Below are 12274 nucleotides of genomic sequence, written 5' to 3'. Positions count from 1 at the left end.
CAAAATATTAGCATATTGTGATGAAGTTCATTATTTTCCATAATGTAATGTTGAAAATTTAACATTCATATATTTTAGATTCATTGCACACTAACTGAAATATTTCAGGTCTTTTATTGTCTTAATATGGATGATTGTGGCATACAGCTCATGAAAACCCAAAATTCCTATCTCACAAAATTAGCATATTTCATCCGACCAATAAAAGAAAAGTGTTTTTTATACAAAAAACGTCAACCTTCAAATAATCATGTACAGTTATGCACTCAATACTTGGGAATCCTTTGGCAGAAATGACTGCTTCAATGCGGCGTGGCATGGAGGCAATCAGCCTGTGGCACTGCTGAGGTCTTATGGAGGCCCAGGATGCTTTGATAGCGGCCTTTAGCTCATCCAGAGTGTTGGGTCTTGAGTCTCTCAACGTTCTCTTCACAATATCCCACAGATTCTCTATGGGGTTCAGGTCAGGAGAGTTGGCAGGCCAATTGAGCACAGTGATACCATGGTCAGTAAACCATTTACCAGTGGTTTTGGCACTGTGAGCAGGTGCCAGGTTGTGCTAAAAAATGAAATCTTCATCTCCATAAAGCTTTTCAGCAGATGGAAGCATGAAGTGCTCCAAAATCTCCTGATAGCTAGCTGCATTGACCCTGCCCTTGATAAAACACAGTGGACCAACACCAGCAGCTGACACGGCACCCCAGACCATCACTGACTGTGGGTACTTGACACTGGACTTCTGGCATTTTGGCATTTCCTTCTCCCCAGTCTTCCTCCAGACTCTGGCACCTTGATTTCCGAATGACATGCAGAATTTGCTTTCATCTGAAAAAAGTACTTTGGACCACTGAGCAACAGTCCAGTGCTGCTTCTCTGTAGCCCAGGTCAGGCAATTCTGCCGCTGTTTCTGGTTCAAAAGTGGCTTGACCTGGGGAATGCGGCACCTGTAGCCCATTTCCTGCACACGCCTGTGCACGGTGGCTCTGGATGTTTCTACTCCAGACTCAGTCCACTGCTTCCGCAGGTCCCCCAAGGTCTGGAATCGGCCCTTCTCCACAATCTTCCTCAGGGTCCGGTCACCTCTTCTTGTTGTGCAGCGTTTTCTGCCACACTTTTTCCTTCCCACAGACTTCCCACTGAGGTGCCTTGATACAGCACTCTGAGAACAGCCTATTCGTTCAGATATTTCTTTCTGTGTCTTACCCTCCTGCTTGAGGGTGTCAATAGTGACCTTCTGGACAGCAGTCAGGTCGGCAGTCTTACCCATGATTGTGGTTTTGAGTGATGAACCAGGCTGGGAGTTTTAAAGGCCTCAGGAATCTTTTGCAGGTGTTTAGAGTTAACTCGTTGATTCAGATGATTAGGTTCATAGCTCGCTTAGAGACCCTTTTAATGATATGCTAATTTTGTGAGATAGGAATTTTGGGTTTTCATGAGCTGTATGCCAAAATCATCCGTATTAAGACAATAAAAGACCTGAAATATTTCAGTTAGTGTGCAATGAATCTAAAATATATGAATGTTAAATTTTCATCATTACATTATGGAAAATAATGAACTTTATCACAATATGCTAATATTTTGAGAAGGACCTGTATGTTACACCAGTTATATCAGGTTGTTTTTATTCAAGGTCCTCCTTCATATAAGATTTAATGAGGGTTTTCACTGATGTTTTTCTGTGATATAGAGTAGGTGTTGAATAGATCTTTTACGAAAGAAAATTATTTTGACTAACCCAAACAAAACCCACCAGGTTCTATCCAGGTATATTGAATTACAACATCACTGCTTCATGAAAAAAGCATAGAATTATAAAAAAAAAACCTTCATTTAATAAACCTTTCAGTTAAGAATTCTTAGAAATAGCCACATACCGTGTGTGTGTGCGTGCATGCGTGCGAGTGTGTGCTAGTTACCTGGCCGATGGAAATGCTGCAGGCTGTTGCTGATCTTGCGTCCCGCCTGCAGCTGCAACGTGGATCCTCCAGGTGACCCGCTATCACTCTCTGCTCTGCGACCCTTGACCTGAACAGGAAACAGAAATCAGATGAGCTCATGGAAAGTTCGGTCCAACAGATTCAACACTTTGGATCTCTCCACAGTCGCAGACAGAAACATCTGTGAATGGGCTGGGACGGTTCCACACTACTAAAAATGTCTTCTGACTTCTTCCGAGCACCATAAGATAGAAGTTTCCAACACTTTGACACGTCCATCAGACTTGTTTTCACTGATAATTTAGTAATGTGTTGGAAAACAAATTCAACATTTTCCCTTTTTGAACTCAAACCAGGATCATTTGTGACAGAACCTGTTCAAACCTCAACACATCACTGTGACAATTATGCTGAGGACCAAAATAAAAGCAATAGCAGCTATGGACTGAAGAAGAAGTTCCATTGATGGAAAACATCAGCAACATTTTAACAGACTCCTTCTGTTCTCAGGCCCTGCAGGCAAACTGCAAGATCAATGTCACATTTGGACCTCTCTGAGAAAGACAATGTAGCAATTGATGCTAAAGAATCTGATGAAAAAGTGAGTGAAATTACCATCTTTACAAATAGCTGAGGGCGAGACCTTCAAGTGAACCCTGGGACATATTAGAGGGTCTCCAGTGGGTCATATAATGTGTGAAACAACACAAAATGACCAAGACAGAAAAGACATGGTTAAACTAAAATAAACCATTTCCAATGTAGGTAAAGTCCTGGTGTGCTTTACATGATCAAAACATAAGAAATGAAAACACAGGGAAAAATAAATGAAAGTAAAGAAAAGTTGGACTACAGACTGAAATAATAGATTTTTCAGCTAGCAATTTAAAAAGAACAGTCAAAAGCAACTCTAAACAAATGGGTTTGTAATCTTGATTTAAAAGAACTGAGGGATTCAGCATTTCTGCAGTTTTCTGGAAGTTTCTTCCAGATTAGTGGAGTATAAGAACTGAATGCTACTTCTCCATGTTTGGTTCTGGGGATGCAGAGCAGACTTGAACCAGAAGACCTGAGTGGTCTGGAAGGTTGATACAGCAGCCATAAATCTTTAATGTATTTTAACACTAAGCCATTCAGTGATATATAGACTAACAGAAGTATGTTATAGTCTATTCTCTGAGCTACAGGGAGCCAGTGTAGGGACTTTAGAACAGGGGTGATGTGCTCCACTTTCTTAGTTCTAGTGAGGATGTGGGCAGCAGTGTTCTGGATCAACTGCAGTTGTCTGATTGACTTTTTGGGCAGACCTGAAACATGGATGAGTTTTTTGAGATCCTGTTGGGACATTAGCCCTTTAATCCTGGAAATGTTCTTCAGGTGATAGAAGGAAGACTTAGTGATTATCTTTATGTTTCTCTGAAGGTTCAGGTCTGAGTCCACTACCAGACCCAGATTTCGGGCCTAATCTGTGGTTTCTAGCTGGAATAACTGAAGTTGTATGCTAACTCTTGATTGCTCCTCCTTTGGTCCAAAAATAATTACTTCAGGTTTGTTTTTATTCAACTGAAGAAAATTATGGAACATCCACGCAATGATTTTTTCTATGCATCTACCCAACACTTATGAATAGGTTCGTTGTCACCTGGTGACATTTTTAACAGACATTATTACCGAGGAAATTAGTATATACAGTACAGACCAAACGTTTGGACACACCTTCTCATTCAAAGAGTTTTCTTTATTTTCATGACTATGAATATTGTAGCTTCACACTGAAGGCATGAAAACTATGAATTAACACATGTGGAATTATATACTGAACAAAAAAGTGTGAAACAACTGAAAATATGTCTTATATTCTAGGTTCTTCAAAGTAGCCACCTTTTGCTTTGATTACTGCTCCGCACACTCTTGGCATTCTGTTGATGAGCTTCAAGAGGTAGTCACCTGAAATGGTTTTCACTTCACCTGTGTGCCCTGTCAGGTTTAATAAGTGGGATTTCAAGCCTTATAAATGGGGTTGGGACCATCAGTTGTGTTGTGCAGGAGGTGGATACAGTACACAGCTGATAGTCCTACTGAATAGACTGTTAGAATTTGTATTATTGCAAGAAAAAAGCAGCTAAGTAAAGAAAAACGAGTGGCCATCATTACTTTAAGAAATGAAGGTCAGTCAATCCGAACAATTGGGAAAACTTTGAAAGTGTCCCCAAGTGCAGTCGCAAAAACCATCAAGTGCTACACAGAAACTGGCTCAGATGAGGGCCGCCCCGGGAAAGGAAGACCAAGAGTCACCTCTGCTGCGGACGATAAGTTAATCCGAGTCACCAGCCTCAGAAATCGCAGGTTAACGGCAGCTCAGATTAGAGAACAGGTCAATGCCACACAGAGTTCTAGCAGCAGACACATCTCTAGAACAACTGTTAAGAGGAGACTGTGTGAATCAGGCCTTCATGGTAAAATAACTGCTAGGAAACCACTGCTGAGGACAGGCAACAAGCAGAAGAGACTTGTTTGGGCTAAAGAACACAAGGAATGGACATTAGACCAGTGGAAACCTGTGCTTTGGTCTGATGAGTCCAAGTTTGAGATCTTTGGTTCCAACCACCGTGTCTTTGTGCGGCGCAGAAGGGGTGAACGGATGGACTCTACATGCCTGGTTCCCACCATGAAGCACGGAGGAGGAGGTGTGATGGTGTGGGGGTGCATTGCTGGTGACACTGTTGGGGATTTATTCAAAATTGAAGGCATACTGAACCAGCATGGCTACCACAGCATCTTGCAGCGGCATGCTATTCCATCCGGTTTGCGTTTAGTTGGACCATCATTTATTTTTCAACAGGACAATGACCCCAAACACACCTCCAGGCTGTGTAAGGGCTATTTGACCAAGAAGGAGAGTGATGGGGTGCTGCGCCAAATGACCTGGCCTCCACAGTCACCGTACCTGAACCCAATCAAGATGGTTTGGGGTGAGCTGGACCGCAGAGTGAAGGCAAAAGGGCCAACAAGTGCTAAGCATCTTTGGGAACTCCTTCAAGACTGTTGGAAAACCATTTCAGGTGACTACCTCTTGAAGCTCATCAACAGAATGCCAAGAGTGTGTGGAGCAGTAATCAAAGCAAAAGGTGGCTACTTTGAAGAACCTAGAATATAAAACATATTTTCAGTTGTTTCACACTTTTTTGTTCAGTATATAATTCCACATGTGTTAATTCATAGTTTTCATGCCTTCAGTGTGAAGCTACAATATTCATAGTCATGAAAATAAAGAAAACTCTTTGAATGAGAAGGTGTGTCCAAACTTTTGGACTGTACTGTATACTGCATATAAAATATATACCAACTAAGAACACGCTTGAAGAACTTCACAGTTACCACTGTCTCCAAAAAGCTCATAACATCATAAAAGACTCTTCTAACCCGGGTCGCATTCTGTTTGAACTGTTACTGTCAGGCAAAGGCTACGGATCAATAAAAGCAAGGACAAGTAGATTCAACAGCAGTTTCTATCCAGCAGAAATAGATAAACTCAATACAGCAGGAATTTAAAGGGATATGTAATGATGTGAATGTGTAATCAGTATGAATGTGTGCACATGTGGCTTTATTTGATCTTTTTACCAAACTGCTTGTACTTTTCTATTTCACATAGAAAAAGAGAAGTTAGCTTTTTTCAATTTCATTGTACCTGTGACAATGACAATAAAGGATATTCTATTGTATTTTATTCTATTCTGTTCAATTATATTCTAACAGATTAAAGAAAATGTTAGGAGATAAACATTCACCATGTTTTCACCATAACCTCCATCTTTATCTTGTCTTTAAATTGGTTTTGAATTGAGCTTGCTTGTTGGTGCAAGTCAGCAAAGGATAAAGCAAGCGCCAGCAGAAGTCCTTCCAGAAGCACAGAATCCAAGCCACAATGGATGAAATCTTTCAAAAGTCACACTTTTAACAAACAAATAGCGGTTAATAAAAAGGTCAGTTTATTAGAAATTGGTAAATGAACAAAAAGCAACAACAGATAATCGCTCTAAAGAACTTATCATTAAAGTTGACATTAAGCTTTGATACAGGTAGGAGCAGGACACAGACTCACTGATCCACCACAACAGATTACACCGCACACACTAAAATATAATATATCCTAAATAAGTACAGCCAAATGGTATCCATGAGAGGCAAGGGTAGTGCACTAAAAGAGTTTAAACTATCAGGAGGAGAATTGTAACCATCAAGAGTCAGTCAAGGATGTCGGTCAGAGCCAAGGACCTACTGAGATTAGGGCTGGTTCTGATTAGTCAGCTGAATATGAAGAACAAAGTATAAGCTATTAGGGTTGTCAAAATAATAGATATTTCGATAAAATTGATCCAAAAAAATTATTTATTCAAAGAAATTCATTTTTGTCAAAATCGAATTAAACTGACTCACATTTGGCCACATTGTTGCACTTCTTTGGCAGCAGCTCTGCAATATCAGAGACACTTAGTCCCTCCCCTCCCTGAGCTGCTGGTAGAAGGTTTAAACTCTAACGTGTTGTGTACAGCCAGAAAAATACAAACATAGGCGAACATAAACTTTCCCTTTGAGGCGGACTGACAGGAAAAAGATGGAATATTGAAAAAGGCTAGCAGTGCTACATGCTAATGCAACGTCACTGATGTTCGAGAGCAACTTAAAAAGGGCAGAAAAGCTTCTGTATCTGCAACAGTGATGCAGTAAACTTCCCAGGTGACAGAAGCTAACACTATCTGTTTAAATATTAGTTTCATGGACACGGACAGTCCAATGATGGTGTTCTGTTGGTCTGAGCTCCCCTGTGAAGATGTGCTTCCTAGGTTTGAAGTTCTAAACCACACAACAGTCCGTTCCAGCTGTGCAATGTTCCGCTATCCCACCATTTAAATTAAGTGTTATCGTGTCCATTGTTTTTCCAAACAGAGCAGTAACACTTTTTTTTTTAGAATCTTTTCGGCACTAGAGGCCTTTATTTTTTATAGTAGGCTGGCAGGAAGGAGGGGCAACGAGAGAGGGAGACATCCGGCAAAGGTTGCCGGGTCCGGGACTCGAACCCGGGACGGCTGCTTCGAGGACTATAGCCTCTATATGTGGTCGCCCACTAACCCCTAAACAACCAGCGCCGCGCCCAGCAGCAACACTTTTTAATGATATATTTTTGTAAACGAGAGCTGAATAATCCCCTACTTCTTGGTTTTTCCCTAAATAAGGAGGTTAAAATTATGACATATTGTAATTAATCATATCTCTTGCTTTTAACTAGAATGACCCGTGTGCCTTCAAATATGTTATTGCCGTATCAAAAATTTTCTTAGTATCGGAGTAGTGTTTGAAATTTTGTGTCCTGACATCCCTATAATGCCCCTTTTCCACTGGCTCGTTTTAGCCGGTGCGGCTCAGCTCCACTCTGTTTCGCTCTACTCGGTACGGTACCTGTTGTATTTCCACTGACCCGCCGATGGCTGAAGCTATGGCGACTGAAGCCCCGCCTCCAGCCATGAGTGTAGAGGGCTGTGCTGCTATTAACGTTACTGTGTTACATTGTCACATTAAAGTAATCTGCGTGAAATGATAAAAAATAAATAGAAAACAAAAACATAAATAAACTAAACACTAATAACGTTTGTATTCATGTCTTATTTCTGTTTTTATGTCTAAAATGATCCACTGGGATAAATATCTGGACCACAGCCCAGCCAGAACTAAAATAAGGCTCAGGGGTTCTGATGTCTGGATGGTGAAGCTCCAAAGTTTGCCTGAATAAGTTCCATTTTTAGGCTTTATAAAGAAGTTTTTGTCTTATTCATGGCAATAACAAGGACAACGACTTGAAAGTGCAAAACTGCAGACTTATGACCTTTGAAGTTAGTTATAGGTTGGATATTGGATATTCGTGCTGCGCAGATTCAGCAGACTCGTCCTCCCGTTTGGTCCGATGCAGGCAGCCTGATTACGGGCAGCTGCTCTCTGCCTGCTCCCTCCTCCTGCAGACGCTGGTTCTCTTAAGGACCGTCAATAAATGTCCGAACCAAACACGCTGCTTCATGGTGGTTTTGTTTTGTGTGCTTTGTTAGAAATGTTTGTGCGTCTGAACTTTATGTGTGATCAGCTGATTTAGGATGTTATTAAATACATCGCTCTGCCTGCGTGTAATTCAGAAAGCTGATTTGTCCTTTTTCTTTTCTGTGAGCCTTCAGGCATGGTTTATGATCTATAAATGGTGAAATTACATGTATGACCTGCTCCAGCCACTGTTGTCCATAATATTATTGTAGTTGTTTTCTTAACTTTTTCCTGCACTGTCTCAACAAAAACCTTCTCATTTCTCCTCCGCCCACGGCCAATCAGTGAACAGCAGTCTGTTCATGTCACATGTGGTCCCTACTCAGCCCCGGAGGAGCAGGAGCAGGGACCAAAAAAGTAGGTACCGGTAAAGAAAAACCAGTAATGAAAACATGAAATCGAGCCAGTGGAAAAGGGGCATAAGTTATCAACACGAATGTTGTGCCACTGGTATGGTAGGTTTGTCCTAAGGAGGAAATGGAAGCCACTGAGATCAAAACCAGAATGCTGCTTGCAAAGCATGATGTGTCTCACCCTTACTTCAGCACCCAGAGAACATGCACTGAGTGAAAAAAAGAAGGCCAAAAGGGCAGTAAAACATCAGAGCCAGCATCCAGGATAAAAACGTACCTGGGGTAGATCAGGAAGATGGACGCAGAAGCTGAGACATGATTTATGCTAAAGAAGAGGAGGAATAGGAATCATCACGAAAGTATAATCTGCTGCACAGGACATACCACCGGCAGATTGAGGAAGTTAAATTTATGGCTAGAGAAGGCTGGTTTGAAGGTGTGTACATATGCACTAATCATGACAGCACAAGAACAGGCCTACCACGTCAAACAGGGTCCAAGATATAGGTTATGGAAAGATGGTTCTAGGACAGCCCAGCATACAGTAATTGGATGTAAGATAAAGACAGACAAGGAATACAGGGAATGCCAGAACCATGTGGTGTCTCCAGGAACATCTGTGTTAAGTAGAAACTAGAGATCCCACAGTCAATGTGGGAGATGCAACCAAAAGTGGTGAAGAATGACATTGATGAGATCCTGTACATCCAGACAGACAAGTAGTGATTGTTCACCAAATTGCCATTGTGATTGCGGACAAAATAGACAAGAGAGCAGTAGTGAGAGACAGAACAATCTAAATCGACACTAAAATTAAGAAAAAGGAACACAAGAAGTATGTGAAATTCCAAGGGTTCAAACTGTATATGGAGCAGCTGTGGAAACATGACGCCATGGAGGGCTCAGGGCTGTGACCTCCAAACTCGGACAGGGGCTTTAGGAGATTACAGGAAAGCTAACATAGTGTGTAGAACCTTGAAGCTTTCACTTTGTGTGTATATTATTGTAAATGTTTTAGGTACACACTACCGGGTCAAACGTTTTAGACAAACTTTCTCATTTAATGGTTTTCTTTATGTTTATGACTATTTACTGTCATAACCTGCCTGAGTTTGTGTTCTGTTTGCTTTCTCTGCACTGCCATGTTCTTGTTTTGCTTTATTTCAGTTCACTGAGGTTTATTAGATTATTTCTGGTGTTTAGATTTTGTTACTTCCCTGGATTCCTGTGTTATGTTTTAGTTTGTTTTTCCTTATAGATCTGGTTTCTCCCTGTTTATGTTCTTTTGGAAGTCTCATTGTTTACTTATTTCAGTTCACTTAGACGTTTTCTGTTACCTCCCTGCTTATTAATGTTAATTAGTCACTCTCCCTCAGTTACCTTCAGTCTCTCTCCCACCAGCTGATCCTGATCCCCTCTGATTAACTCCCTGTGTTCATTGGTCCATTCTCCACTTTCCCTCAGAACATATACTCCCTTATTGTCATTGTTCTCCACTGGTTCCTCCTAATGTCAACCCTGTAATCTACCCTGTTTACTGCCTGCTCCATGCCCGTTGACTTCACACATCTGTTGCTCCGTGTTCTCTGAGTTTTTAGGATTTAATCTTATAAGTTTTTCTTTACCATTTCTCATTAAATCTCTTCTTTTAAGACTCTTTGGAAAACTATTTCAGGTGACCACCTCATGAAGCTCATGGAGGGAAAGCTAAGGTTGCAAAGCAGTAATCAAAACTGGTGGCTATTTTGAAAAATCTAAAACATAAAAATGTTTATAGAGTTATTTCACACTTTTTGTTTACTATATAATCCCATGTGCTCATTTACAGTTTTGTTGCCTTTGGTAAGAGTCTGCAATGTAAATATCATCACAATAAAAAGACCCATTAAGAGAGAAAGTGTATCTAAAACGTTTGACCGGTAGTGTACATATTTATCTATAGGCTGCATGGTGTCGTAGTTTTTAGCCCTGTTGTCTTGTGACAAGAAGGTGTTGGGTTTAAACTAGGTTGGGTCCTGTTCGTATATCGTATATTCTCATGCGTATTTGGATTCTCTCTGGGTACGTATTCGTTCTCCTTACAGTCCAAAAACATACATTACTATAAATATTCACTAGGAGTCTCCATGCATTGTTTCTGTCTGGAGATGAACTGGCAACCTGTCCAAAGTGTACTCTGCCTCTCACCCACTGACTAAAACAGATTGTGAAAAAAACAACAACATGAGAGTTAAAATTCAAGACATAAGCTGAAGCAAACAGATCAGAGCAGAAAAATAAATACTATATAACTGCAAGCTGTGGCATGCATTTATTATACCCTAGTACACATTAAGCAGCCTGTAGCAGATCCTACCTCAGGAGACACGGAGGGGGACATGGCGGGAGGGGACAGAGAATGCTGCAGAGACAAATGAGATAACTAGTTAACGGTTTATTATTCTGATATTGAGACCTTATTCATTAAACCTGTAGAAATATTACAGGTATAAAGCAGCCTAATGGTTCTTGTGTATGTAATGTTGAAGATGTTGAAGAGGTATCCTTTTACTGCTACCCAGTGCCTATTTTTATTTGTAATTCAGTAATTAAGTAAACACTTGTCTATGCATATAATGGGTGTGTGCGCACCTCTCTGCGTGGTGGGTCGAGTGGTGAGAAGCTAAGGTGGGGCTGATAGGTCATCAGGTCAGGCCTCTCCACCTGTAGGATGGCTTTATCTCTGGGCAGTGCTGCCAGATCTTTGTAACCCACCACCTGGTCATTCAGACGAGCCTAAACGCAAACACACAGAGTGAAGTTCACTGCTAGTAAGAGGAGTGTGTTGTTGTAGAAAGGTATAGAGGATGTTCAACAACAATGCATATCTCTGGCTCAACCTGGAAAACAACAGGTTTGCAGCATAAAATGCCCCTGAGATCAACCGAGTACTGAGCCCTTAGTTACATAACAAGGACACTAACCCTGCACACAGAAGAAAAACTTACAAAGACATCAAACGAGTATATTTCTGTTGTGTTTACCATGATCCCAGTGGCCGGAGACCCTGGAGCGCTTGGGCCCCTGGAAGATGACAGGTTGACAGGAGTTACACGTCCCTCCACCTGTAGAAACAGTCAGACTGATTCAGATGCTTGAACTAATTATTCCAGCCCGGGAGGTGGAATATTAGGAAACACAAACTCACAAACAATAAGTTAGAAATACAACAGCTAGCAGTGCATCCTAAACTTTAATCTGGTACAACAATGACAATATCTTCAAAATATTTAGATTTTTTTGAGAAAAGATTTGAAAAAGTTTTATTTTGACAAAAGAGTTTTTTTTTTCCTTTGTCACTGATGATACAGAAAGATTGATTACCTTTTGCATTGCTGTAGAGAGACTGTGCTTCTCCTCAGTTTAAACCAGCTGAGGGAGCACAGGAGGAAAGACAGTTAGTCAGTGAAAGACTGTCCTGTCACACAATATGTCACCAGAGCCTGACATCTTAGCATGAATACGTGTTGGAATGATTCATCTGCATCCTGATTCTGAGTAGAAGGTGAATTAATGACATTTTCCTCGCACAGCTCTAGGATTTTTTCTAACAGCAAAACAGCATGGCTTTTGGCCAAAACAAGGAAAAAATGTCAGTAGTGATAAACACAGCTAACCAATAAGTTAGCTTCGGTTGCCCATATTTTTAGTATATAATTAAATATTAGCTTCGCTAAGCCACAAAAAAATTTGCAGAAGCTAACGTTAACTGCTAATCGCCAAGACGAGTCGACCCAATCTTTTAAATTAGGCTGGGGATGCACCCGTGTGAGTATTACTTGCTGCAGCAGTTACTGATGAGAATTTTGTTGAAAAGGAAAGTACGGTGTTGGATGACCTTAGAAAAGGAGC

The 12274-nt window shown here is 40.9% G+C and overlaps 1 protein-coding gene across 2 annotated transcripts in view; it reads right to left on the bottom strand.

Annotated features, from left to right (window-relative positions):
- dmtn (dematin actin binding protein) overlaps positions 1–12274 on the bottom strand; it is a 33014-nt gene that overhangs the window by 13815 nt on the left and 6925 nt on the right. For both annotated transcript variants that reach the window (XM_047371912.1, XM_047371910.1), the window contains exons 3-7: positions 11747–11794; positions 11407–11487; positions 11015–11158; positions 10740–10784; positions 1920–2028 (exon numbers count right to left, since the gene is read on the bottom strand). In XM_047371912.1, the coding sequence (XP_047227868.1) occupies positions 1920–2028; positions 10740–10784; positions 11015–11158; positions 11407–11487; positions 11747–11755 (388 nt within the window). In that variant the 5' untranslated portion in view covers positions 11756–11794. The remainder of the gene's footprint in view (positions 1–1919; positions 2029–10739; positions 10785–11014; positions 11159–11406; positions 11488–11746; positions 11795–12274) is intronic.

This window comes from Girardinichthys multiradiatus, chromosome 8 (assembly GCF_021462225.1).
Source record: "Girardinichthys multiradiatus isolate DD_20200921_A chromosome 8, DD_fGirMul_XY1, whole genome shotgun sequence".
NCBI classification, from domain to species: domain Eukaryota; kingdom Metazoa; phylum Chordata; class Actinopteri; order Cyprinodontiformes; family Goodeidae; genus Girardinichthys; species Girardinichthys multiradiatus.
Note: the sequence above shows the minus strand (reverse complement) of the source record. Positions and strands in the feature narration are given on the sequence as shown.